The sequence below is a fragment of the Hemicordylus capensis genome, unplaced genomic scaffold (genome assembly GCF_027244095.1).
Source record: "Hemicordylus capensis ecotype Gifberg unplaced genomic scaffold, rHemCap1.1.pri scaffold_27, whole genome shotgun sequence".
NCBI lineage: Eukaryota > Metazoa > Chordata > Lepidosauria > Squamata > Cordylidae > Hemicordylus > Hemicordylus capensis.
The window spans coordinates 138,167-166,000 of record NW_026513637.1 but is presented as its reverse complement, the minus strand read 5'-3'; the positions used below and the strand labels follow the sequence as shown (position 1 = coordinate 166,000).

The 27,834-nt window shown below is 44.8% G+C and overlaps 2 protein-coding genes across 2 annotated transcripts in view; both read left to right on the top strand.

The window, feature by feature from the left end:
* The first annotated feature begins 1,459 nt into the window (after positions 1-1,459).
* LOC128339160 (17-beta-hydroxysteroid dehydrogenase type 6-like) lies at positions 1,460-13,466 on the top strand. Its single transcript, XM_053282719.1, has 4 exons — positions 1,460-1,772; positions 6,453-6,711; positions 12,816-12,973; positions 13,225-13,466. Exons 1-4 carry the CDS (start codon positions 1,460-1,462, stop codon positions 13,464-13,466), a joined length of 972 nt encoding a protein of 323 aa, XP_053138694.1.
* Positions 13,467-25,727: 12,261 nt separating this feature from the next.
* LOC128339161 (17-beta-hydroxysteroid dehydrogenase type 6-like) overlaps positions 25,728-27,834 on the top strand; it is a 38,040-nt gene continuing 35,933 nt past the window's right edge. The window contains exon 1 of the mRNA XM_053282720.1: positions 25,728-25,812. Within this exon, the coding sequence (XP_053138695.1) occupies positions 25,728-25,812 (85 nt within the window). The remainder of the gene's footprint in view (positions 25,813-27,834) is intronic.

Here is a 27,834-nt window from a genome sequence, read left to right as displayed (position 1 = left end):
GCTTCGACCACGGTCCCGGAACTTCACCAATCGCCAGCCAGAAAGTCAGAAAGAGGCCCTCTAGTGGCTTGCCATGTCTCTAGTCAGGCACGCACGCACGCGCGACTTGGCTGGTGTGCCGAGTCGCGTTGCGCATGCATGAGTCCCGTCCATACTCCCAGCTCGGCTCGCCTTCTGCACGTGAGTTGCGGGGGCGGGCTGGGGCTGCAGGCGCGCACAGGCAGGAGGACACACGGACACCCAAGAAAGGATTCGGAATCGGCGGCGGCCGGGTGGAGGAACCAGACCTCGAGACTCATAATTAAAGCCGGCGTGGTGTGGTCACAACAAGGTGTGTGTTCTTCTCTGTCGTGTCGTGTCTTCACTTGACTTGCCATGCCTCATCTTATTCATATCAACAATCCAATCCCCGATTCCCCGCCCGCCCGCCCTGCCACTTCTCCTTCCTTCCTGCCTGCATCTCTCAGCCTTGTCTACATGACTACGAGTACAAGCATCAACCCAACCCCTTCGTGCCGCCCCCACCCCATTCCAATCCCGCTGCTTTCCCCCTCCATTTGAAACCTTTTCTGGTGTATAGCGCGTGGTTTTGGAAAAGGGGAGTCTTTCTTTAACAACGGGAGAATAAGGAGTCTTTAGCACTATCACCCTAGTCCCTTCTCCTCAAATTACTCTGGATTCCTTGGGTTTTGTTTTTTTAAAATACATACAGTCACTCACAGGGTTGTTGTGAGGAAAAACCTAAGTGTAATAATGTAGGATGTATCATCATTCATTGCATCATAATTCTGATGTTAGATACAAGCCAACTTCACAGGGTTGTTGTGAGGAAAAACCTAAGTGTAATGTAGGATGTATCATCATTCATTGCATCATAATTCTGATGTTTGAGATACAAGCCAACTTCACAGGGTTGTTGTGAGGAAAAAAGACATGTGTCAGTCAGATGTATGTTGGGGGGGCGGGGGGCGCAATTTCAGTGCTTGCCACGGGCGCAGTTTTCCCTAGTTATGCCTCTGCAGGAAGCTGACTGTCATCTGTACCCCAGGCAAAGTCTGCTAAATCAAAAAGCAACTGTGGAAAGTAAGGGCCAGGCTGGTAGAGTCCTTTGTTTCCAGCCTTCAATTGCCCTGCTGCTACACCCTGGGCCTTAGGCAACATCCCTTCTGGAACATGGTTGCTGATCTTCACAGCAACCAGCACGAGGTGTCTTAGTTCCCCAGAGGCAAGACTCACCAGTCTGTCAGCTGTTCTTCAAACAACATCTCTTTTGCCTCTCAAGCAGCTTTGGAGAGTAGGGAGGAGGCTGCGATAAAGGTCCTGTTACCTTGACTTCATCTGCTACTGTTCTTAGTCATTGGATCCTGCTCTGCTCAGCTTACAAGAAACGGGGACTTGAGGAAATCATAACCACTCCAGATATTCCACTTGGTTCCTTCCTTCTTTGAAGCTTTTAGCCATGTGGCTGTACCTGGCTGCCCTGATGGGGATTTACGTCCTTCACCGATGGTACCGGCAGAGACAGACTGTGGACACCCTGACAGAGAAACACATTTTCATCACTGGTTGTGACTCTGGCTTTGGAAACCTGCTTGCCAGGCAGCTGGATGCGAAGGGCATGAGGGTATTGGCAGCTTGTTTTACTGAGAAGGGAGCAGAGCAGCTGCAGAAGGCCACCTCGGAGCGCCTGAGAACCACCATCCTGGATATCACCAGCACGGAGAGTGTGGCTGCAGCAACCGAGTGGGTGAAAGGATGCGTGGGGAACAAAGGTGACTGACTCTCTCTTCTTCTCTCATCAGGTATCTATGTTGTACCTGGATGAGGCAAGACATGCAGCTTCCAATGTTCTGGGGAGCAGTCAGGATTACCAGCTGACCAGATGATATTACCCTGGTTCTTCTGGTGACCTGAACAACTGCTTGACAGAAGAAACTGGAAACTGGAGCTTCACATGGCATGAAAAGAAAATCTGCATATCGCTGCAGATCAAACTGATAAAGAATAGCTAAAGTGCAGGAGTCTGAATCGTTTGCAGTGTGCACACCAATTCCCTGTTTTCCCTATGTCTCCATTGGGATTGAAGAAATTGCATTTGTTAGTACTAACAGGCTACATATTGGTTTTGAGAGTAAGTGGCAATGTTAAGAGATGACGGATGTAGAGAGGGATACAAGACTGAGGCAGGTGGAAAGGGGGGCAAGTATTTCTATGATCACTATGGGGCACAAATTGGTAACAAAAAGGAGGAAGCAAGCTCCTTACTTATGTTGAGGGGTGTGAAGAGAAACATTTAAGTCCTCACATAGCAGTGTTTAGCCCAAGAGATTATACGAAGACAGTAGTGTTCAAAGGGGGGCGGGGGGTGTGTGCATTATTAAGAAACTAAAACTTCACATACTGAGAGAGAGAGAGAGAGAGAGAGATTGAACAACATAATCAAACAGGCACAAGCCTTCAACAACTGACCAATTCTAACTGACCGAGAGAGACCTATCAAATCATCATGCTTCTAGTGGCCAAAAGGGGTTACTGCGGTGCAACAAGTCAATGCTGTTCAGTTCTCACTTCTTACATCAGGAGGTGAACTCTATTTAAGATGAATAAGCCAAATATTTAGAATGTTTCGAACAGAGCAAACAGGTTGGCAAGTCTTGTGTTCTGCATAATGTGTGAATACTTGCTTTTCTGATTTTAGAGGTAAAAATCTATAAAATCTATAAAAATGAATATTTGCAAGAGAATGGTGAACAGAATAAAAAGCTGAGCATCTAACTATATTTCCCTGTTAATTAGGATACCACCACCTCAGCTATATAGTCATCTGCAACATGCAAAAGATAAGGAAATTGTGAGTGCATGTGATTGATTGGTTAAGTGCCATCAAGTTGGTGTTGACTGTTAGTGACCACATAGATAGATTATCTCCAGGATGATCTGTCTTCAATTTGGCCTTTAATGTCTCTTAGTGGTAGGGTTGTGCATTTTGTATTTTTTCTGTTTTGATTTGTACCAAATCTGAATCAACCCCATTTTGTATTTAGTCCAAAATTAAGCCTTCCAAATCACCCGAGTTTTGTATTTTATCCGAATTAATCCGAATTCAAATCCGAATTAATTTGGATTAAAAATGGGTTATATGGCCAAAAGAATGGGTGGGGATTGTAGTGCCCAATGAGTGGAAGCTACCACAAAAATTTCAAAGGAATTGGGCAAACAGCTGATTTTTGGTGATTTTTTGCAGTTTGCGCATCTTTCAGGTTTTCCTCATTGGGTATAATGGAGATTTCAGGAAAAGTATAGCTTCACATGGGGGTGGGGGTGACCATAGTGGAGTGTGGTTGGTAGTAGTGCCCAGTTGGTGCAAGGAAGCTACCACAATTTTTTCAGAGGAATTTGGCAAAGGGCTGATTTTTAAAGAATTAATGGAATTACACGTCTTTCAGATTTTCCTCATAGGGTATAATGGAGGTTTCAGCAGTCCTGTAACTCCACTTGGGGGGAACTGGGGTGGCCCAGAGCAAGGGGCTGTGTAGTGCACATAGGGTGCCAACCACCCACATGGGTTGCTAACCCATGAAGTACAGGGTTTTGTTGTTCTAGAGGTGTTCTGAGTGTAGATTCTCTGGTAGCATATGAGAGTGGATTCATGGTTTTTCATTTTAAAAATCTCATTTGCTACCAGAGAATCTAAACTCAACACCTCAGAAACAACAAAGCCCAGTACCCCAATTGGTTAGCAATCCAGCGGGGTGATTGACACTCTCTGTGCACTACACCAACACTCACTCAGCATGACACCAGTGCCGCTCAAGTGCAGTTATGGGGCTGCTGAAACCATCATTATTCCCTCTGCGGGAAAAGCTTAAAGACACTCAAACTTCCCCAAATCACAAAAAATCAGCCCTTTGCCCTATTCCTTTGGAATCTGGGTTGTGGCAGGCACCCCTTGGGGCACTTCCACCCAACCCACTGTTCTGCCCCAGCAGACCCTTTTCTGCCCCAAAGACACTCCAACATTGACAATTCCTAAGAAAGTAGCCCTTAGGCCAATTCCATGGGAGTCTGGGTTGTGGCAGGCACCCCTTGGGGCACTTCCACCCAACCCACTGGTCTGCCCCAGCAGACCCCTTTCTGCCCCAAAGGCACTCCAACTTTTACAATTCCTAAGAAAGCAGCCAATTCCATGGGAGTCTGGGTTGTGGCAGGCACTCCTTGGGGCACTTCCACCCAACCCACTGTTCTGCCCCAGCAGACCCTTTTCTGCCCCAAATCTGCAAAGGATGATGGAACAGGCAATGAATGGAGCTCTCTCTTCACCCACACATGCAGCAGTAAGGATAAAATGGTGCCCTACACCAGCATATATATCCCTGGTGCAAACTCAGTTCTCTCTTTCTGGAAATGGGAAATAGAGCCATCAATTCAATAAAGGCAGCTGTGTCTATACTCCAACTAGTTTCCTTTCCAATACAAATCTGAAGTTTAAAAATCTGTCAGTCGGGATGTTTTCCTGTATCATATTACCTCTCAAAGCCTCCCCCTCCCCATATTCCACTTATATACTTCCCAGTGTGTTAATAGCAAGTGTATGCTTTTTGCTTTAACCAAGCATAATAGCTTATGCCTCCCATATACCTTGAAAGAGACTTGCAGTGTCCTTGCTGGCATTTTGTTTTGTTTTCTGCAAGGGCTTAAATATTTTAAATGCAAACAGGACAGGGCATGTGGAATCTTAATCATTACACACAAAATAATGAAGAGGAAGAAAAGGGGGGACAAAGCTGTCAGAAGTCTCTCCTCCAGGTGCTCCCAGCAGCCCCCGAAACAGAGTGGGAAGCTCCGGATATTGTTAGAGTTGACAATGAATTGGCTGCTCTCAGCTTAATCATTTCATTCTCAGCACACAATTGCATCACAATACAGCTCATTTCTCTTAACTAAATGTCTTCAGAAGCTGTGTCCCTTTTTGCATATCTTATCTTCTGCTATGCTAATCCTTCTGACAAACACTCAGTCAGTTGCTGCTGGAGTCTGTGTGGAGAGACAAAAAGGACAATTTGCAACGCAGTGCTGATGGAGCACCAAAGCATTTTCCGAAGTTAACAAAACTCGGATCCGAGAGGAGGTCATTTCAGTTTTTAAACGAAAATTATCGGAGGTCTAATTCTGGTTTCGATTTGTAGATAAATCATCCAAAATTGCCATCAAAATGCACAAGCCTACTTAGTGGTGCATTCATTCACCACTAAGTCCATCCACCTTGCTGCTGGTGGTCCTCTTCTTCTCTTTCCTTCAACTTTCTCCTGCATCATGGAATTCACAAGGTAGCTGGTTTTCACATAATCTGTCCAAAGTATGATAGTTTGAGCCTGATCATTTGCACCTCGAGTGAAAATTCTGGACTGATTTGTTCTATGGTCCATTTGTTTGTTTTCCATGGTATCATTAAAAGTCCATGGTATCCTCAAAAGTCTTCTCCAGCACCAAAGTTCAAAAGTGTCAATACTTTTTCTAGCTTGCCTCTTCAAAGTGCAGCATTCTCATCCATAGAGTGTCACAGAGAAAACCATTGTCCAAACGATTCTAATCTTTGTAAGTATAGACATGTCACAGCATCTAAATATCTTTTCCAAGGCCTTCATTGCAACCCTACCAAGTGCAAGTCTGTGGCATATTTCTTGACTGCTAGATCCTTTACTGTTGATGGTCAATCCTAAAATGCAGAAGCTATCCACCACTTCAGTGACTTCATTGCCAATTCTGAGGCAGGTTGCTGTACCCATTGTCATTAGTTTAGTCTTTTTTAGGTAGTCCCATTTTTTCACTGTGCTCCTTGACTTTCACTACTAGAGCTTGCAGATCATCCATATTCTCAGCTATCAATGAGGTGTCATTGGCGTAGCGCAGGTTATTGATGTTTCTTCCTCCAACTTTAAAACCATGTTCATCTTCTTCCAGTCCAGCTTATCTCAGTATATCTTCAGCAAATAAATTGAATAAAGAAGGAGAAAGTATACAGCCTTATCTTACTCCTTTGCCGATCCGGCATCTCCCTTTCCACGTAGGGCTCTAATCTGTGTTGGATAATCCCGAGCATTATTTTGCTAGCATGTGAAGTTAAGGTAATTAAGGAAATTAAGAAGTGGGTGCATTAGGTGAGAACAATATATGAGAATGTGGAGGAACATGTTTACTGCTTACACAGTATACAGTAGATGTTAAGGTTGGGTGCCTTACAATTGCCATTCTTTCTGGTACATCAGTGAATGTGTGACTCAACTTTGCACTTAATACAGAGTTTTTTATATTCTAGAAGATGTATCAACATTTATATAAAGTACAACAGCTACATAAAAGCTACAATAGATGTATATATTCCATTTTTAAGATAGTTAAAGAGTTGGAATGATAGGGATAGTTTTTAATATGTATATTCTCTCCTCATACAGGGCTCTGGGGCTTGGTAAACAATGCAGGTATACTTGATCTATTGGCTCCCACTGAATGGCTGACGAAGGATGACTTTGCAAAGGTAATAAATGTCAACCTGCTTGGGACGATCGATGTGATGCTGCACATGATGGCCCTGGTGAGAAGAGCCAGAGGGAGGATAGTCAACATCAGCAGTATGGCGGGAAGAGTTTCAATCTACGCTGGAGGTTATTGTCCATCCAAATATGGCATAGAATCCTTCTCAGACAGTCTGAGGTACAATAGCAGCTCTGCAGCTTTCCTCTTTTGCTTGATTAAGTGGCATGAGAGTGGTTCTCCAGCTAAAGACAGAGTAACCGGGCTGAATAACAGGTAGTGGAAAGGTGACTGCTGTCAAGGACAGAATTAGAACTTACAGGACTGTTTTCTCACCTTCATTACTTACAGCACTAACTCCTATGCCTCTTTTCTTAGACTTCCTAGTATGCATCAATTCTGGTTTCCACAAACCAGATTCCAGAACCCATGAAATTAGAAGGGCACAAGAGTGCCCCTTTGGTTAAGGCAAACAGCAAAAAAAAAAAAAAAAAAGGTTCTGCCATTATAAGCCTCAAAGTTTGTATTGCTTATAAATATAACAAAGTTGTTAGTAACTTGAAACTTGCCATGCCTGATCGACTAGATAAGGTCTACACATGTGGTGATTTAAAAGTGATTCACTGAAAATTGCCACAGGTACAGAAAGTTTTAAAGTGCTAAAAATTGACAAGTTCATCTGTTTTTGCTCAAACTTTATCCAGTGTTTTTTGTTATCTCTTTCTCCAAATGTGGTGAAAATGACTGATGTACAAGGTTCAGGCTTGGATAACACAACATGCATGCAGCACACACAAATCTGCGTGCAAACACACACAAACACAGGGGTGTAACTACAATATGACAAGGGGAGACAGTTGTCTGGGGACTCACTGCCTTGGGGGGCCCCCAGAGGCAAGTCACATGACTGACTCCCCCAGCTGCACACCTGCCCGGGCTTCCTTCAGTTGTCTTCATCCTCTGAAATTGATGTGGGTGTTAAGACCTGGAGCTACCAGAACAGCATGTCTTTCTCTAGTATCATTAAATGACTTGCATCATCCACAATTTACAAAACCTTTTAAAACATAATTTAGGATGATGTTCTATTGTGGCACATATGCATATATATACACCTATAAAAGCATATTATACACGCACACGCACACACACACACACACACACACACACACACCCCTATATATACTATATGTATGTATGTATGTATGTATGTATATGTGTGTGTGTGTGTGTATACATATGCAAAAACATATATATATATATATATATATATATATATATATATATATATATATATGCTTTTTGTTACCACTATTCAGCCTCATTTAAGATTTATTTAATTCAAGAATTGAGCTTCAGTGGGGGGGTGCATTTTAAAATCTTGTCTCTGGGCCCACTCCAACCTTGCTACACCTCTGCACAAACAGAAACACAGATGAACCACAAACATCACAGAAACACGCACACACCAAGACACATATATAACACAACTGCATGAACACACACATACCTGTACAATCTAGGGGAAAGAGTTGTGGTATGTAAGGACAAGACAGTGAAGTAGAATCAGGGATCTTAATGGTTTAATGAAACAGATACTATTTACAAAGAGGCAAATGCAATCTGCTTTCAGTCCTCCTGCTGCTGGCTGTTTGTTAGCCCTTCCTTTACTCCAGGACTGGAATAGATAGATAAACCTTACTGCAGTCTTTGACCAGTACAGAAGCAAGCAGAAAAACATAATATCACACACATAGAGCATAGCAACAATATAGCTTTACGAATATACAGTGGCATGATAAATTATTCCACTACAGTGGTCATTAGTTGCTGACGTATATTCATTGCTATTAAACAAAATTTAGCCATGTTGTGAGTAACATGGGTTTGGTGATCTGATAAAAGAAATAAAACATATGCTTCATCTCCTCTGCCCTGTAAATCCTTAATCAGAGGTAAAATTAATGATTTACATGAATCCCTGTAAAAATTACAATATAATAAAACATGACCCACATCCTCTATGGCCTGTGTACTACAAGGGCAGTATCATGCAGAGTTGGGAGTCCCACTATATCTGCCATACAGCACTGCTGAGGGCAACACATCAAAGTGGGCCAGCTCAAATACTCTACGATATTTAGAGACTATTAGGGCATGACGGTTATCAGCTGGCTTAGTGCTAAAGGCATGTCTCCATAATTTAAGTCATGTCTAGGTTAATTTAAGGCATAATTTAAGGCACGTCTCCATAATTTAAGGTGCCTTGCTTACCTCCTGATGCCATTCCATGTCCAAGAGACTTTGTTTAACATCCTGTTTCGCTTGCTCATGGCCCATTGATTGCAGCACTTCAGGAGAAAAGCCACAAGCGACAAGCTTTTCTTTAACAGCTGACTTCCACTGCGTCTGAAAACTGTCTTCGAGCATCAGTGGGGCCAGAACCATTGGTGAGAATACCACCTTCAGCCAATAGTTAAGGGTGGTTATCCACACTGGAGGTTTCCACTTGCGTGACTCCCAATTCCAATCATAATGCTCTATTGGAGATGCATTTTGGGACTTGCATAGTTGATCTTTGAAACTTAGATTGTATCATCTCTATCTGGGCAAGGTTGGAATAAGGGCCCAATTGCGCACCATATAGCACCATATATAGTTTTGCGCCACTACCAAAACCCATGCACATGTACACAACCCAAACATGTGCACCCATGCACAAGCACACTGTACAGGCACACAAACCCAATGTACTCACAAGCAAACACATGAGCTAATATGCAATCCCAAGTGCATACACACAGACACACACACGTGCATATATGCAAATGCTCAAGAGCATGTGTGCATACAAATGCACATGTGCACACAAGCAAATGAACATGCATATGTATGAACTCACAAATGCAGATACTCATGTGTACATAGAAACAACCACATACACACAAATGGAAAACGCACACACCCCCAACTACATATGTACATACACGCAACCCAGACACAAGCATACACACACATAAGCAAACACACACTTGCACAACACAGACAGACATATACTCACATGTGCACACACACACAAATATACAAACCAGAAGCATGCACAATACAAAGACACACACACACACGTCCATCTCTGTTCACAAGGGCTCATTTCTGAGTAAGCCTGCACAGGACTGCAACACCCTTTTCTTCCCCTCCGTGACCCATCCTCTCTCTTCTGTCAGGCAGCGGGTAACAACCTCAGCTCTCAAAATTACCTCAGTGTCCTCTTGCCCATCCCCCATTCTCAGAATGCTGACAGGAAAACTTCACTTGACTTCTGTGATAAGAAGATCCCGTTGACTAAAACTAGCAGGGCCACTTTTCAACTAATTTATATTTTAAAAAACATCCTTAACTAAATTTAGTCTATTTATTCACAAAACCCTATTCAGCCATGAAGTTCACACCACAGTTGTCTGGCAAAATATAGCACATAAATTTAAGGTTGCATTTGGGGAGTTATATAGGACTGTGTTGGTCCATAAGAACCACCCTGCTGAATCAGGCTCAAGACCTATCTAGTCCAGCATCCTTTTTCACACAGTGGCCCAACAGATGCTTCCAAAAAGCCCACAGGCAGGGGGTGAGGGCTTGCCCTCTTTCCTGCTGTTACTCCCCTGCAACTGGTATTTAGCGCCATATTGCCTCTGAGCCTAGAGGTGGTCTAAAGCCACCAGACTAGTGGCCAGTGATAGACCTGTCCTCCATCACTTTGTCTAAGCCCCTTTTGAAGCCATCCAAGCTAGTGGCCATCACCATATCTTGTGGCAGGGAATTCCATAGGTTAATTATGTGCTATGTGAAAAAGTACTTCATGTGGTCTCTCCTAAATTTCCCGACATTCAGTTTCATGGCATGATCCCTAGTTCTAGTGTTGTGAAAGAGGGAGAGATGTTGTCTGTCCTAACTCCTAGTTTAGGCTGGGGAGTCTTTGTTTTTACAGTGGGGAAAACTCTCTAGGTCAGTGATCTTCCATATTTTTCAAGTGGGTGGCACCTTGGCAAGAAATCTCCAGTGTGAGAACCATTTCCCACTGTGCTAAACTCCAGACAGTGTTTTGCTGTCCCCAGTACCAGGAGCAGACAGTTAATAAGGTACAATTATAAATAGGGTAGGAAAATTTTTATTTATTTTATTTATTCAGTTTCTATACCACCCTTCCAAAAATGGCTCAGGGCAGTTTACACACAGAAATAATAAATAAATAAGATGGATGCCTGTCCCCAAAGGGCTCACAATCTAAAAAGAAAAACATAAAGATAAACACCAGCAACAGTCACTGGAGTTATTGTGCTGGGAGAGAAATATAGAGAATTGCCATGTTAAAAAGGTGCCTTGTTGCCAAGTTAGCAGGGGTATACAAGTTTGGGGACTGTGAATGCTCCTGTTTTCCCATTATCTGTGAATAAAAACAAGGTAGGAGGGAAAGGAATGGTAATCTGCTAAGCAGAAGATGGATTGGAGGGTTTTTCATCCTACCTTGCTGAAGAGCTCTTGGATACCACTGCTGGGTAGGATGGAGCCTTCTGGCCCAGTTGCTGCTTTGAGATGAGCACTTCCTCCTAACTTGCTTTTTACTCACAGACAATGAGCACAGCTCATGAGCTTGGGTAGGGTGTGTCTCCTACCCTATTGTGGATTGTGTGAAGCAGCCTAAAATTACACTGAGCCCTGTCAAGCCCCAGCACCATCTTTGAAGGCACAAATGGAGCACTGAGGAGTGAAATCTCCTCAATAAAGCTCGATGGGGAAAATGCTGGGAAGGACTATGCTTCCCAGCATTCAATGTGCACCTTCCAATAGAGTGTTGTACATACCATGTGTAGCAGATTTAACCCAACCTTTGTCTCAAAGCAAGCTCACATGAGGGGGAGAAAAATGCTGAATCCTTCTCTCTCTTGCTTTCACCCACAAAGGCTGTTCCTTTAAACTTAAACTGTTTCTTCAGTAGCTTAATCGCTTCCACCATGCCCTAATTACAGAGCTTAACTCCCCTTGAATTTGGGTGAATGTCCAGGGAGACTCTCTTTCTATAGACTAAAGAGAAAGTATAAAAACCTTCCATGTGTAGCTTATGCATGGTAAGAAAGCCTTGGTAGAGTTGCTGAGCAAACAAAATTGAGACATGTGTGTTGCACCAGAGTAAACACCTTTTCAGCCCTCTTTTCTTCGGTTAAAAATCCACTCAGAGGCTTATCAAAATTGGGGGGGGGGAGGAAAACTTTATTCAGAAATACTAGACAGTTTCCTTCTGAGGCTCTCTCACCTTTTAGGGCAGGTAAAAAGAAATACTCAGTAGTTTTGAAGAATACTTCAAAAAGCACCCCAGTTGCATGGAACAGGGATATAGGAACCTTTAAAAGCCCCTTTAAAGGTTACAGAGACTTCTGCAATGCCCTGGATGGATAGTTGGGCACAGGCTCAGTGTTTCTAACGTTGCAGATAAAACACAATAGAACATTCATAAGGATTTGCAAAGCACACAAAAGGGGAAACGTTCCTGACGCGAACTAACTAGCAAACTGTTCCCTAGACTAAAACCCCTTTTCCTTGGAAACTCACCACTCACATGATGAGCTTCACGTATCCTGCAATCTTGTCTCTTAAGGATCTGCTGTTCCTTTCAGTAGCCACCTCCACGGCTACCCCTCCTGTTGCAAGCACAGCCAACCTCCAACCAACAAAAAAAAAGTCTTCTCTTCTTCCTTCATGGCGCTCAAGGTCCCACCCATTGTGTTATGAGTGGCTGGTCCTTAGAGGTCACTTTATAGACAAGTGACACGATCAGTAGTGGTTCTGTGCCATGTCACAATTGTGTTTGCTTACAACCAGTGTTCCCTCTAATTTTTCCCCCCATCTGTGTGCGCAAATGGTTTTGTTTTGGGCAGCATTGTCAAGGCAGTGTATACATTCAGAATGGGGCATTCCTGGTTCAATCTGAGCTGGATTTAAAATTAACTGAACTGACATTTAAAAAATTGTGAGTGCACGCACATGTGTACATCTTAGAGAGAACACTGTTTATGCCCTCCATGCATCCACATCTCTGTGGGACACATTGCTGCTGTCAAGCACTCCATCCTACTCATCTTGATTTAGGCCTCAAAAACCAAGGGAAATTGTGGCTATTGGGAGGGCGGGTCCACCCAGAAGGGCAGAACAGTCCTGAGCAATGACTCTCAGGAGCACATATAGTGGCTCTGTCAGAAGTGCCATGCCATGATATTTTGGTTATAATTCAGGCGAGAGATCCATCCTTTTGGTGTCAAAGTCAGCATTGTTGAGCCTGGGACTTTCTTTACACCTATTTTTGATGATGCAATAGAAGACTTACGGGATGTGTGGAGCAGGCTCCCTTCTGAAATCAAGGAATCCTATGGAGAGCAATACTTTAAGAGCTGTGAGTAAAAAGGACAAGTCATTTTCTAGTAATTCTGTTGGGGGGTTGTGTGTCTACAAATATGAAGGCCACAAAGTTGACTGAGTCTCAGTTCTCAGGCATTGAGGATTGTTCTAGGTGCCTGCCTCCCCTTTGTTGAGGACTTCCACAAGCAGTAATTATTATATACCTTCAGCTACCAAAAATGTCAGCATATCACCTCTATTGTTGCGGACTTAACTTTTCCTTTGCTTCATATTTCTCACACATAGATTGCAACTTATTACAATTTGCCATAGAAATAGGCAACAAGAACCTCTGCCTGGTCACCGACTGCATCGAACATGCCCTGACATCCAGCCGCCCATGTATTCGCTACATAGCAGGCTGGGATGCAAAGTTCCTCTACATTCCTCTCTCTTATTTGCCAGCTTCAGTCGCGGACTTCATATTGGAATTTATTCTGCCCAAGCCAGCCCAGACAGTGTCGATTGTGATGCAGAAACAGAATTAACTCATCCAAACAAGCCAACAAACTGGAGAGGACATCACTCCTATTGCATCTGTTTGGAGACGGTGTTCCAGTGCATCAACCTTTTGCACCAACTATCCTAATGACCACTAGGGGCACTGGGAGTAAAGATAGTGAGTAAGAGTCTCCCTAACTGTTCTACCTGTCTCTATCTCTATGACCCCTGATATTACTCTTCAGATATTTCCTGTTGAGCCCCACAATCCTTCCTTTCCTCTTAGAGAGCAAATGGAAACATCTCTCTCCCTCTTTACCTATTCAGAATGTAGTCCTTTAGATTAGGATAAGATCTTTCCTATCCAAGTGTACTTAACCAATAAATATTAGTATTTAGTTCTACAAGAAACTCCATGTGTTTTCTCTAAATGCTAACTACTTTGTAACTGGAGTGTGTGCTCTTCCCTAGTGCTATGCTGTTTACCTACTGGGGGTAAAATTAACATCTCCCCAAAGCATCCTCTGATAGCCTAAGCGGATGCAGCCTTCATAATCAAGTAACCTTTTAAAACAGGTGCCCTTCCTTTTCCTTTGATTTCTAAGCTCTTGGCTTATGCAATTTTTTGCCCTTTGCTCCTGTCATGATGGTTGGCATCATGACTAAGGAAGCAAGGACGCATCGAGAGGCTGCATCCTCACAGCCAGAGGTGTCCCACTTCTTCAGCATGCATGAGTTGTGCTGGGGGGCAGCAACTTTCACTGATTTTTCCTACCTCTGTAAGTGCACTCTGCCTTCCAAAAAGGACAGCTGTAGGACTCTCAGGGTCAGGGACATGTTTTTAGACAGTACAGAACACTATAAGCAGCAAGGAAGATCAGCAAAAATCACCTCTCCTGCACAGGTGCATTGAGGGAGTGGGGAAATGTACAGCGGTCTTAAGAGCAGCCTCCTGCTACATCTCCTCCTCCTCCAAATATTTATACCGAATATCACTTTCCAGTAAAATTTATATTGAACAACAATGATGGGTAGGTGGGTGGGGATCCTGATCCCGGTCCCAAAGGGACTAAAAAGAAACATAGGGTAGAAATCAGCAACAACTACCAGAATCAGGGAAATAGAAAGATTGGAGTGGGCCTGGGGACAAGATTTGGAAATGCACCACACACACCCCGCGCAGCCCTGCCTTCCTCTCCTTCTCCTCCCCTTCATGTCTTTGCTGCAGAACAGTCATGACATGTCCAAACCCCATACGGCCACAAAACTTGCTGGGTGACTCTGGGGAAGTCATTTATCTCTCAGCCTAACCTACCTCACAGGCTTGTTATGACAAGAAATGTAACTACAGTAAGTACACTGCTTTGGGCTCCCTGGAGGAAGATATAAATGCAAAAATAAAATAAATGCCTTCCAAAGTTAGCATGGAAAGGAAGTTATCATTGCTGTACAGCACATACTCAGGACAGAGAAGACTGGACTTTACAAGTTGCCCTTAAAATGTAATGTGAAGGAAAAAACCCTCACCAGAACTATAAACTTGCATGCATGTACACATGGGACCAGGGGCACAACTTCTTTTTTTTTAAAATGCTTTGATTAGTATTCCAAGTGGAAACAGAAAGGTTACATCTCTGAGACTTCAACAAGACCATACAAGTTTACATACAATGTCTATCTTTCAAAACCAAAATGAAGAAAAAATGCAGTAGTGTTAGTTGAATCTAAAGGGTCCTAAACTAGGCATCAGACATCAATAGCAATCAGTAAAGAATCTTGAACTCCACTACGGGAAATTAGAAAAGAAAAAGTCTGTCCCAACGTGATTGATCATCCCACCAAATGATTTGAGAAGGAGAGAGCCAACCCAACTATGATATATAAAGTAGATATGATACAATTATTTCAAACTCAGGGCAAAGCATCTCCAGTTCTCTGTGGTTTGAACATCACAGACACAAAAAAATGATATTGGGTATTATTGATAAGATTCTGTATTCTATAGGGAGGGGAATATAAGTCCCCTTGCTCTAATTTTGTCCTACTTCTGAATTAAGGCCTGTATAAATAATCATAAGAAATGAAATTTATTAAAACTTTCAATAAGTGGGATAACTATGTCTTGTAACGTATATATTTAATAAAGTATGTTTTGTAGTATGTTATTCTCCAATACTCAACAAAGGAAGTTTCCTAAACAAATCATGGATCTTCTAGCCTTTTCCATCCCATCAACATTAAATGAGAGATATAATATATTAACTTATATGTTAAGCTGGTGGGCTGAGACAATCTAGAATGATCACAGGTCATCCATGATTCTGGCCAAACTGAAAATGAATTCAAAGAATTTTAAATGCCTTGTTCTATCCAACCGAATAACCAGTTTACAATAGGAACCACAGCAGCAGACTTCACCAGCAAGGTGCTGAACAGTTCTCTTCCAAATGAATTTCAATGTTATGGATAACAAATACAGGAATCTAATTAAAGATTAATCCTACATAAGAGCTCAAAAACAAATGTGTAATTTTAGGTGTACTTCAAATATGTCTCAAATATATCCTAATATACATTATTAAGTTCACTTCAGTACCATTTGTAATATCCACACAATAAAGGGGAAAGAACTCTCAGGCAGGACATATGTTAGTTCTATATGTCACTGTGTTCAAATCACACCCTAAGTTGCTTCAATCCTTCATACTAGCTCTCTCCTCCAAAAATCATTCAGGTACCATCATTTGGGTACTCCTCCAAATCATTTGGGTACTCTTCCAAAAATCATTCGGGGACCGACAGGTGGGGACGTGGGTTAGCCACCGATAATGCAGCCAACATTAATAGGCAGGCAGGCAGGTTCAGTTTGTGCACATTGCTTGTGTTTCACACACTTTGAAGTTGGTGGTGCAGGATGCGCTTGGACTTAAGGAGTCAATTCTAAGCTCCAGCAGAGGTTAGCTTTAGCTCCCACCCCAGATCATACTGCTTCCATGACCACTCTTGTGGACCAGTACTGCAAGATTGCTGGCCATTTCCACTGGAGCGAAAAGTCAAGGTGCCTGCTCAAGGTGAGGCAGGTTGAGCTGGGCCTGCCTGAACACCTGATCCCTCAGGATGTTCCTACCCGGTGGAACTCCACCTTTCTCTCGCTCCAGCACCTGTGGGAGCAAGAGGGAACCATCCACAGCCTGGCAAGGCATAGTGGCTTGGATGTGTGCAACCTGTGTGGACTAGAAGCTCAATTCCCACGTGGTCTTAGTACTCGAGCCATTCTATGCTGCCACAAACAGCTTGTGTACTGAGGCAACTACAATGAGCCGGGCTTTGCCCACCGGTCTTCTCTTCGACAAGATCATGGGTGATCTCCTGGCCACTCTGACAACTGTGGACGCAGTCATCCTGGCAGGTCGGCAGAGGACAGGGGTACTGGAACGGCTCACGACACCCTTGGGTGCATCTGCATGGCATCTCTCAGCATGCATCTGCAACCCAAGGATGAAGGGCAGAGCTGTCACCCCTGACAAGGTACCCAGATGGAGGGACCTCCTGGTCGAGCATGTTATGCATGCAGAGGAGAAGAGGCTAGGTACAGATGATGACCAGGAGGGGGGGGCTGGTGTGCAGCCTAGCAGTGCACACTCCACCCCCAGTGCCACTTTCCCATTCCACCACACGGTGGTTCACAGAGGGCTTCCTTGGTGCCTTGCCAGGGGGACAGGAGTCTACCACATCCTGCAGCTGTGCTGAGCAGTCTCTTCTGCCGCACCTGCAAGAGCCAGTGGAAGGCCGGGAGAATGAGCCATGCCCGTTCTGGGCAACGCATTGCCATGTCTGGCTGGACTTGGCAACCATTGCTGGTCAGTTCCTCTCATGCCCGCCAAACAGTGTCTTGAGTGAAAGGTTGTTCTCCATGGCCTGAGATGTGGTGACCCCTCTACGCTCATGTCTGGATGCTGAGTTGGCCAAGCAGCTGGTCTTTTTGAAGGCCAGCCTCCCCCTGCTGGGCTACCCCGAGCTGGCCATGGATGGTGTGACTCATCTCACCCCCTATGCAGAGCCTCCCACACCACAGCAGCTCAGCCCAACCAAGATGTGTCACAGTCTCTGCCCCTTACTGCTGCTGACACATCCAGATACGCACACAGGCACTGCCTCACTGCCAGCCCGAGAATGGTGAGATGGGGAACTGCTGCTGTGCTGGCACTCAGGGCTAGGACAAGTGAGTGCTCCTTGCATCAGGGAGGTCTTTCCAGATGTTGCTGAGAGAGACTACAACTTCCATTCCCCGCTGTTGCAATCGCTAGCCACCATCGAGACTAGGAACAATGGGAGTTGTAGTTACTCTCAGCAGCATACATCTGTGGATCTCTCCCTTTTGTAGGAGAACCCGCATGCCCAGACCTGAGGACTGGAAGGCAGAAGCGACACACCATCCATCACAGAGGCAGGCTGCTGTGTTTGCAGGCACAGGAACCTTTGGATGTTATATTTCACACATGGCACCACCATGGCTCAGCACCACCACGCATACATCAGAGGCTGTGGTGGGGGCGGGCAGGCAGGAGGGAGGGTTTTGGAAGATGAATGCTGATATGAAAGAATTGATTCCATTGACTAAATTCTGAAATGAAAATGATGGATGTGATATATGATGCTGATGCTGATGAGTTGATTCTTCATGCATCTCCATTTTGTAATGTGGATTGCACTTGTTTCTTTAATGTTTTTATGGCACTTTGCTTTGCTTTCCTACCCATGGAAGGACTGTGACTGAAGCAACACAGATGCACATGCACCTACCCCCAACACCAACCTCAGCCGTGTCCAAGGATGAGCTTGCTGCTGGCAGGGGCGTAATAGTTGGGGGAAAGGGGTGGCCCAGACCAGAGTTGGGTGGGTGGTAGTGCTCAGTGGGGGCAAGGAAGCTGCCAGAATTATTTCAAAGGGATTGGGCAGAGGGCTGATTTTTAAAGATTTAATGGAGTTTATGTGTCTTTAAGGTTATTCCCCATAGGGAATTATGGAGGTTTCAGCAGCTCCATAACTGAACTTGGGGGGGCGCTGGGGTGGCCTAGAGTGAGTGGTGGAGTAGAGCACATAGGGTGCCAACCACTGGATTCTGTTGTTTCTGAGATGTTTTGAGTGTAGATTCTCTGGTAGCATATGAGAGTGAATTCATGGTTTGTCATTGAAAATCTCATATGCTACTGGGGTAGCCTTGAAAAAGCCTTGAAAATCTGTGGGGGAGGGACCAGGTAGCCACTGGCCACAGGGGCTGGGGCAGGTGGCACTGGTGGCTGGCACAGACAGACACATCAGGCACAGGCAGGCAGCTATTCTCTCAAGGGGGTGAAAAAAATCTTCTGGAGCGAAAAGCAATGCAGTAGATAAATCCATTCCTAGGCTGGCATGCAGTAGCTATGGCAGGAAAATAGCCCCCCGAGGAGTTCCCCCCCCAAAAGCCACCCCAAACTGAGATTTATTGCACACCATCAATAAAGTTTTAAAGGGAGGATCAGGTGTCTGTGTGTTTTAAAACTTTTTTTATTACTTTTATTACAATGCTGTGGGCTGCGGACAGAGAGCAGCACGGCCGCTCTCTCTTCCTCCTCTCCTTCTGGTCGAACGACCCCTAAACATTCAGCCGCCGCCGCGGGCCTCCCCTCCCCTCACCTCGCCCCCGTCCCCCTTGCTGCCCTTCACTGCGGTGGGGTGGGTGTTTGGGTGTGAGCTTGAGCCACAGGGGCCAGGGGCAGGGCAGGGTTCCTCGTCTCCTTCCACCTGCCCCAGCAGCGGCGGGCGGCGGCTTCATCCTCCTTCCACCCTCCCCGGCAGCGGCAGCGGCTACATCTGGAGCGACGCTGAGGCATGCCGCCCGGCGTCGCTTCTCAATTGCGCACGCAGGCGCCTGCAGGGCAGGTGGAAGGAGGACTAAGCCCCCGGGACGGGTGGAAGGAGGACGAGGAACCCTGCCCTGGCCCCTGCTCACCCACGGCTGATGTACATGGTGTACATAACATAGGAACCTAAAAAAAATCTTGTCTTCCAGAAGAATTTGTAAACAGCTTTTTAAAAGTGATAAACCTGCTTATTGTGCCTTTTACGCAATCACAGGTGAAAGGATTGCTCCATACTATTTTTCACTTACATGCAGCAAGGTGGAGACTTAGGAATCCAGAGCTAGACCGTAAAACAGTTCTGCTTGTGCAAACTACATACATATTAAAGGGGTCTGAACCAAGGCAATGCTTTGAAGATCAGGATTCAAGTCTTACTAGATTTCAAAGGAGTTTAGTACCTAATCCTAAAATCTGCTTTGCCTGCATGCAAGTGCTGAGAATGGGGAGTAGTATATCAGTAGTCACATCAGAACATTAGTATCCTAGCATGATTGTGTGGTAGCATTGTAAGGACATGCATCATCATTTGGGGGCAGGTATATCAGTACAAATGTTTAGTGTTGGGTACCAGATGTCTTTGTAAATGTTATCCATTAAGTAGAGTAGGTTCACAGTACTAGACAAAAGGACCTTTGCACATGATCATTTGTTTTTGCATTATAAATGTGCAATTGTTTCTGATCCATAGTACATAAGCTACATATCTTCCCTCAATGCTAAAGTTCTGTTGTGTGGGGAGATCACCTTTTCCCAGCACTCAAATGGCACTATTTTGTCACATGAAAAAATTGCTGCTTCTCCAAAATAAGAATACATTGGTTTTGTGATTATAATGTATAATGTTGCTGTGCAAATTTCATGGGTGCCTGTTGGATATTACTTGTATTCTAAAATATTTTTAAAATGTCATATAATAGCCTAGGCATTGGGGAAGCAAGGGGGTCACACAACACAATTCTCATCACAACCTGCATCCCCCTTTGGCTATTATGTGACATTTTAAGAACATGTTAAACCATGTTTTATGTTTCCCTGTTGTACAAATTAGATAATTTAGGGTTGTGTGTTTTTTTTTAAGGACTACTGGCAAGGCTTGGGGGAAATCTAGTCAAATTTCACTGCAGTGTTCTGATCTTGTCTAGTAAAGTCTGCTACCTTATAGGTTTGGGAAGACTACATAACCTATTTCTTCCAGCACTAGAGTATTCATACAGCTATTTTCTAAACTAAAAGGAAGGCGAACAGCAGTTTTACTAATAGGAAGAACTGTGCTATCTTTTACAGCAGTACTCTGGGATTATTCCCTGAAGCATCTACTTGGTGATCTGGGGATAAGATATAGTGCCACTGTCTTTCTAAAGACATCTTAGGAATATTGCACTCACTAAAGCTGAACATGTAGCATGAGTTTACTGCTCATTTTGAATATGTAGGGAAGCCTTAAGGGAAAGGGAAGGTTTCTGCCATGAAGAGTGGCAGTGAAAACCAAGCAGATGGTCTTTCAAGAATTAAGCTGTTGAGAGAGAGAGAGGAAACAGACAACTGACTTTGATGGCATTATAGACCAATTTGCATCTATGAAAGCAAGGAGGGCCAAGTTATGATTTTAGGTTATTTATTTTAGGTTTATTTATTGGATTTTTGGTTATTTGTTGGATTTTTGGTTATTTATCGCATTTTTGGTTATCGCATTTTGAAATTTTTGATAATTTTTGTAATTTTTTAAATTTTGTAAATAAAAGTTTTCTGAAACATGTGTGTCAGTCAGATGTATGCTGGTTGGGGGGGGGCGCAATTTCAGTGCTTGCCCTGGGCGCCGTTTTTCCTAGTTACGCCTCTGGCTGCTGGTGCCCTCACCTATTGTGTCTCAGCCTGTCTGTCTTGCATATAGCATTCTGAGGCAATGTCAAAAATTAACCCTAACCCAACCCCAACCCTTTTACAGAGAACCCACAAACAGGTATATGTTGTTTTCCCACTACACAGTCGCTAGTCTAGGAGTATAGATTATGTTATTCAAATGCCTTGGTTTGATGCTCTGCCTGTATTCTGGTGGCCTCATGGTTGGGCAAAGGACAGGTTCTGTGTATGTGTGTGTGCTGGTGCCACAGGCTACGATCTGTTTGTTTGTTTGTTTGTTTGTTTGTTTGTTTATCAAATTAGTACTCCGCCCCAAACTTTCATCTCTGGGCAGTTTACAATGCCATAAAACCAGTTAAAACCATATACAAAAAACTTAAAACAATGTAACGATTTAAAAATAAACCAGAGATTAAAACCCAAAAAAAATTAGGAAGCTGAGAAAGCTTGGGTGAAAAAATGGGTTTTCAAGTGTTTTTTGAAAATTACCAGAAATGGGGAGGATTGTATCTCAGCAGGGAGCACATTCCACAATCTCGGGACAGTGACTGAAAATGCCTCTCTCTGTGTAGCCACCAAACGAGTTGGCAGTAACGGACCTCAATGTCAGACGACCTCAATGGGTGGTGGGACTCATACTGAAGAAGATGCTCTCTTAGATACCCAGGGCCTAAGCCGTTTAGGGCTTTATAAGTTATAACTAGCACTTTGTATTTTGTCCGGAAGCTTATTGGCAGCCAGTGTAGCTCCATCAGTAAAGGAGTAATATGGTCTCTCCAAGATGACCCAGAGACCAACCTGGCTGCTGGATTCTGGACCAACTGAAGCTTCTGGACTATGTACAAAGGCAGCCCCATGTAGAGCGCATTACAGAAGTCAAGTCTGGAGGTTACCAACAGATGTACCACTGTTTTGAGGTCACTGATCTCAAGAAATGGGAGCAGCTGGCGTATCAGCAGGAGCTGATAAAAAGCACTTCTGGCCACCCCCTCAACCTCAGAAACCAGGGAGAGGTGTGAATTCAGAAGTAATCCCAGACTGCGAACCTGTTCCTTTTGAAGAAGTGTGACTCCATCTAGAACAGGTAGATCAAAATCATCTCTAGAATTCTGACCCCACACAATAAGTGCCTCCATCTTATCCAGATTCAGCTTCAGTTTATTCTCCCTCATCCAGCCCATTACTGCTTCCAGGCAGGCATTTAGGGAGGATATGCCAGCTCCTGAAAAAGTTGACATGGAGAAGTAGATCTGGGTGTCGCCAGCATACTGGTAACACCCAGCTCCAAATCCCCTGATGATCTCTCCCAAAAGATTCATGTAGATGTTAAAAAACTTTGGAGAAAGTACAGAGCCTTGAGGGACACCATACTTGAGCTCATATTTTGAAGAGCAACAGTCTCCAATCTCACCATCTGGAATCTATCCGAGAGGTAGGAACGGAACCACTGTAAAACAGTGCCTCCCACCCCCAACACCCTCAGATGTTCCAGAAGGATACTATGGTCGATAGTATCGAAAGCTGCCTAGAGATCCAAAAGGACCAACAGAGTCACACTTCCTCTGTCAATTCCCAACTGGAGATCATCCATCAGGCCGACCAAGGCAGTCTCCACCCCATAGCCCGCCCCAAAACCAGTTTGAAATGGGTCTAGATAATCAGTTTCCTCCAAGACCGCCTGGAGCTGAGAGGCCACCACAGGGGCGTAACAAGGCTGGAGGGGGCCCATAGACAAAATTTTAAAATGGGCCCCTCGCTCACACACACACACACACTCTCTCTATCTCTCTCTCTCTCTCTCTTCACAATATATAGTCATGTGACTTGCCTCTGGGGGAGCCCTTGAGGCATGGGGGGCCCCAGGCAGCCGCCTCCCCTTGCCTAATAGTAGTTACGCCCCTGGGCCACCACCCTCTCAATTACCTTGCCCAGCCATGGGAGGTTGGAAACAGGCCTTTAATTGCTCTGAGGGCTCTAATGCAGGCTTCTTTAGAAGAGGTCTAATGATTGCCTCCTTAAGACAAGGAGGCATCCTGCCCTCCCTCAGAGAAGGATTTATGATTTCTACCAGGCCACCTACAACAGCCTCCCTGCCAGATTGAATAAGCCATGTTGCACAAGGGTCAAGAGAACAAGTGGTAGGCCTCACTGCTCCAAGCAGCTTGTCCACATCCTGAGGAGTCACAGACTGAAGCCAGTCCAGTCGAATCACATAAAAGTAGTTGGTGGGCACCTCCAGCTCAGACATCAAATTAATTGTGGAGTCTCCATCTAGGTCGGCCCGAATCTGAGAGATTTTATCTGAGAAAAACTCCTTAAACACATCACAGTGGGTAACTGATCATTCCAAATACTGGTTCAAGGGAGGGGGAGCAGATACTAGTCCCCTCACAACCCTGAACAATTCTGCTGGATGTGAACTCACAGAGGCAATATGGGCAGAAAAGAACCGCCTCTTTGCCACACGTATTGCCTGAGCATAGATCTTTAGATGAGCTCTATGTTGCAATCTGTCAGATTTGAGTCGACAGAAATCTTTTGTCAAAAACATGTGTGCCAGTGTTGTCGTCATCACACTTCAACTTGTGTAGGTGGGAGGGAGACCCTGCCTTGGTGTTTCACTGCCAGCCCTGTTCTGCATCATTCTGAACTTACTTAACCCACTTATGGCCAGGTGCCACAAATGTAGCTGTGACTGTTGCTTGTTCATGAAATTCTTGCGGGAGGGAAGGCTTTTGATGTTGCTGGCCCTAGTCTGCATCTGTGATATCACACTCGCTTGTTGCTGGCTGCTGCTGTTATCCTGCATTTGCGGGGCGGAGCGTGAGGCTTTTCATTTTAGCTTCACACTGTTGTGTAGATCAATTGCATTTCTGTTGGTGGAGATTGTGGGGAACAGTGGATGTGGTGGGTGACACAGCGGATGTGGTGTGTGTGACCTTTGGAAACATTGCTCTTTGCAAAGCTCTGTTGCTGTTGTTGATGTGAGCAGTATCCACCCTATGGGACAATGGGGACAGAGAGTGCCCATTTCTGCCTCTGGTGGGTGCCTCCTAGGAGTGCCACAGTGGGTCAGGTGGTATTGCCTGAATGAGTGGCAGCTACCAAAAAGATTTCAGAGTGATTAGGCAAAAGGGTGGTTTTTAGCAAATTTTTAAATAAGTTGGCACGTCTTTGGGGAAGATTCTGGGCAAAACAGGGATTCCGGGGGCAGAAGAGTGGAACGGGTGTGGTGCCCCAATGGGTGCCTGCTACCACCCAGATTTCAAATAAGTTAGTGAAGGGGGAATCATGGGAATAATGGGGATTATTCAGGGGATATCTGCAGCCCTATAACTCCATGTGAGATGCACCAGGGTGGCCCAGAGCGTGTTGTGGTGGTGTGCACATAGGGTGCCAACCACTCCAAAAAAGACAAGCCCATGCGGCACTGGGTTTTGTTGTTTCTGAGGTGTTCTTCTGAGTTTTCTTCTGAGAGTTAATTCTATGGTAGGAAATGAGTGGATTTTTTTTCATCTGTGTACAGAATGAATAGTGTTCTTGGAGGCAGTATCAAGGCAGTGTGTGCACACATGCATTCAGAATGGGCCATTCCTGATTCAACCTGAGCGGGATCGAAAAACGTGTGAGCGTGTGCATGTACGCACGCCATAGAGGGAACACTGCTCCAAAGGCCTTTAGGTCCAGGCTCCAAAATTAACTAGGTGCACCTCTGGATTAGGGTGATCAACATTATTGCACTGCAGCATCCTTGCCTGAACTCCAAACCCCTCCTCCTAGTATACAGGAGAATTGCAAGAGATGAAATAGACAAGTAGGCAGTTTGAGCATTGTTGGCAGAAAACACAGAATGAATAAGACTGAACGCAAGCTATTGGGGTCTACTTTGTGGCAGCGATAGTGGCAAAGAAATCTGACTTCGCCAACACCATTCAGTTCCATTCAATCTTGTCTAGCAGAGCTGTTTAAAATGCTTCTGGAGCTTCAAGGGAGTCTGTTCTTCAGCTGTAACAGCTGCTCCTGCTTCAATACCATGGACCACAGATGACGTCCCATATGTACCCTGTTGACCAAAACAAGCACCAGGTGTCGTAGTGCCCAGGGGCAGGGAGCAGGCTGTCAACTGTACCCCAGGCAAAGTAAACTAACTAATAAAGCAGCTGTGGAAGGTAAGGGCAAGGCTGCTAGCGTCCTCTGTTTCCACCCTTCAATTGCCCTGCTGCTACACCCTGGGCCTTAGGCAACTTCCCTTCTGGAACATGGTTGCTGATCTTCACAGCAACCAGCACGAGGTGTCTTAGTTCCCCAGAGGCAAGACTCACCAGTCTGTCAGCTGTTCTTCAAGCAACATCTCTTTTGCCTCTCAAGCAGCTTTGGAGAGTAGGGAGGAGGCTGCTATAAAGGTCCTGTTGCCCTGACTGCACCTGCTACTGTTCTTAGTCATTGGATCCTGCTCTGCTCATCTTACAAGAAACAGGGACTTGAGGAAATCATAACCACTCCAGATATTCCACTTGGTTCCTTCCTTCTTTGAAGCTTTTAGCCATGTGGCTGTACCTGGCTGCCCTGATGGGGATTTACGTCCTTCACCGATGGTACCGGGAGAGACAGACTGTGGACACCCTGACAGAGAATGCCCCTCCCCTTGGCCTCGTGCTGAGGGGAGGGCGATTTGTGCCAGCCCCCTGCACGAGGCCAAGAAAGCAACCTCATTGGTTGGGCTGAGAAGGGGGTGGGACTTGAGCTGTTTGCTCGTGAAGCCCAACCCAAACTCTCAGTCTTGGCCTGGCTTTCCCCACCGTCCCACTCCCTGGTGCAGAGCGGGTTTACTGACTGGTCGCCCTTTGGGGGCCAAGTAGTAGGGATGTGCATAAAACCGGTTCTCCCAGTTCGGTTCGGATCCGAACCAGGTCCGAACCGGACCGGGGTGGTTCGGTTTTAGTTTTGCCGAACCCCCGGTCCGGTTTGGATCCGAACCGAACTGGTTTGGATCTCAAAAAGTAGCTGGTTTTGAAGGGGACGTTGTGTTCTACCTGCCACCCAAATTTCAAGTCGATTGGACCTTCCTCTGATTTTTTACAATTTTTTTAAATTTTCAATTTTTGCCCATAACTCCCAATGTGGAGCACTTAGGGGCAAAAAGCTGGGGTGGGTGGTAGCCACCCATGGGTGTCCTCCACCCCAAAAATCCCAAGGCAATTGGTTGCTCCTAGTATTATTGGTGAATTTTTGAAAATAAAAAATTTCCCATTGGCTAGAATGGGGGTTTGGGGCTGCCCCAGACCCGCCTCTGTGGGGTGGCAGCACCCCCAAAGTGGGTCCGGGGCCATGGAAAAAATGGCCTCAGTCCTTCCCAGCAATCCCCGGAGAGATAGGAGTGATGTTTTTTTTAATTAAGATTTTCTAAGGCATTAAATAATATCTAATTGGAAAGAATAGAATGTGTGTCACTGGGTGAAAGGTGATAAAAAGCCACATAGAGAGACAGTTATTCATTTAATGCCTTAGGAAATCCTAATAAAAAAACCATCACTCCTATCTCTCCGGGGATTGCTGGGAGGGACTGAGGCCATTTTTGCCATGGCCCCAGACCTACTTTGGGGGTGCTGCCACCCCACAGAGGCGGGTTCAGGGCTGCCCCCAAAAAAACCCAATCTAGCTAGCCAATGGGATTTTTTCTCTTCTTTTCAAGAAATCCTCCAACAATGCTAAGGGCAACCCAACAATTGCCACCCCAGCTTTTTTCATCATCAGTTTTATTACAGCCATTGGCCAGCAAAAATGGTAGCAACAAATATACACAATACGTCAATAAAGCAATGCTAAAACACTATATGACAGATTACAATCAATAATAATAAATTATTTAAAAACAACAATTATTTAAAAACGACAGCTCTCGCAGTTAGGCACTTAATAGGGACCTCAACCTAATGGCAATATAGAAAAATTTAGCCACAACTGCTGTAGTCCCAGGGCTCGAATCCGCGAGGCAGTAATAAGTATAAAAGAGATCACACCTTCCGGGAAATTTAAGTAACAAAGGGGAAATGAGCTCTTCTCTAGTGTCCCGATACAACGAGCAGTACAACAACACATGGGTGACAGTTTCCAGAAGGCCAACGCCACAAGGGCAGAAAACCGCAACAGGATTATCTTTTGCAAACCTCCGATCCAAAAGAGAAGAGGGCAACACACTGAACCGGGCCTGGGCAAATGCAGCCCGAAATTTGGAAAAATGTAGCGTTGTCAAATAACTAGCACCTCTATCTCTCCAGGGTGGCAAAATCCCAAAATGTAAAGGAGAGCAAGTCCTATTGGCCAAAGACCTAAGTTCCTGCCGTTCAATATCGTGCAACCGGAGAAATAATATTTCCTTCACCTTATTATATTCCCAAGTGTGGAGTTCTGAAGGAGAAAGGCCCAGTTGAATAATTTTATTATTTACAAATGTTAGCCAGGGGTTAGGATAAGAATCCACCCATTCTTATGAAAATTCCTGAATCTCAGAACAGAGTTTACTCCATCTAGCGAAAGTAAGCTCCCAGGCTTTACAGACAATAGAGAAAGACCCAGATTCCAAACATAGAGCAGAATAAGGCACACATCTAGGCACTGCAAAAATTGCTCTCAGAAAAATAGACTGTACTCT

Bases quoted from the DNA above. Each gene is read 5' to 3' on its own strand.
- LOC128339160 (XM_053282719.1), top strand. From the start codon at position 1,460: ATGTGGCTGTACCTGGCTGCCCTGATGGGGATTTACGTCCTTCACCGA. The intron at 1,773-6,452 runs GTGACTGACTCT...CTCCTCATACAG, and splicing joins AGGATGCGTGGGGAACAAAG to GGCTCTGGGGCTTGGTAAAC. The intron at 6,712-12,815 runs GTACAATAGCAG...GTTATAATTCAG, and splicing joins TCCTTCTCAGACAGTCTGAG to GCGAGAGATCCATCCTTTTG.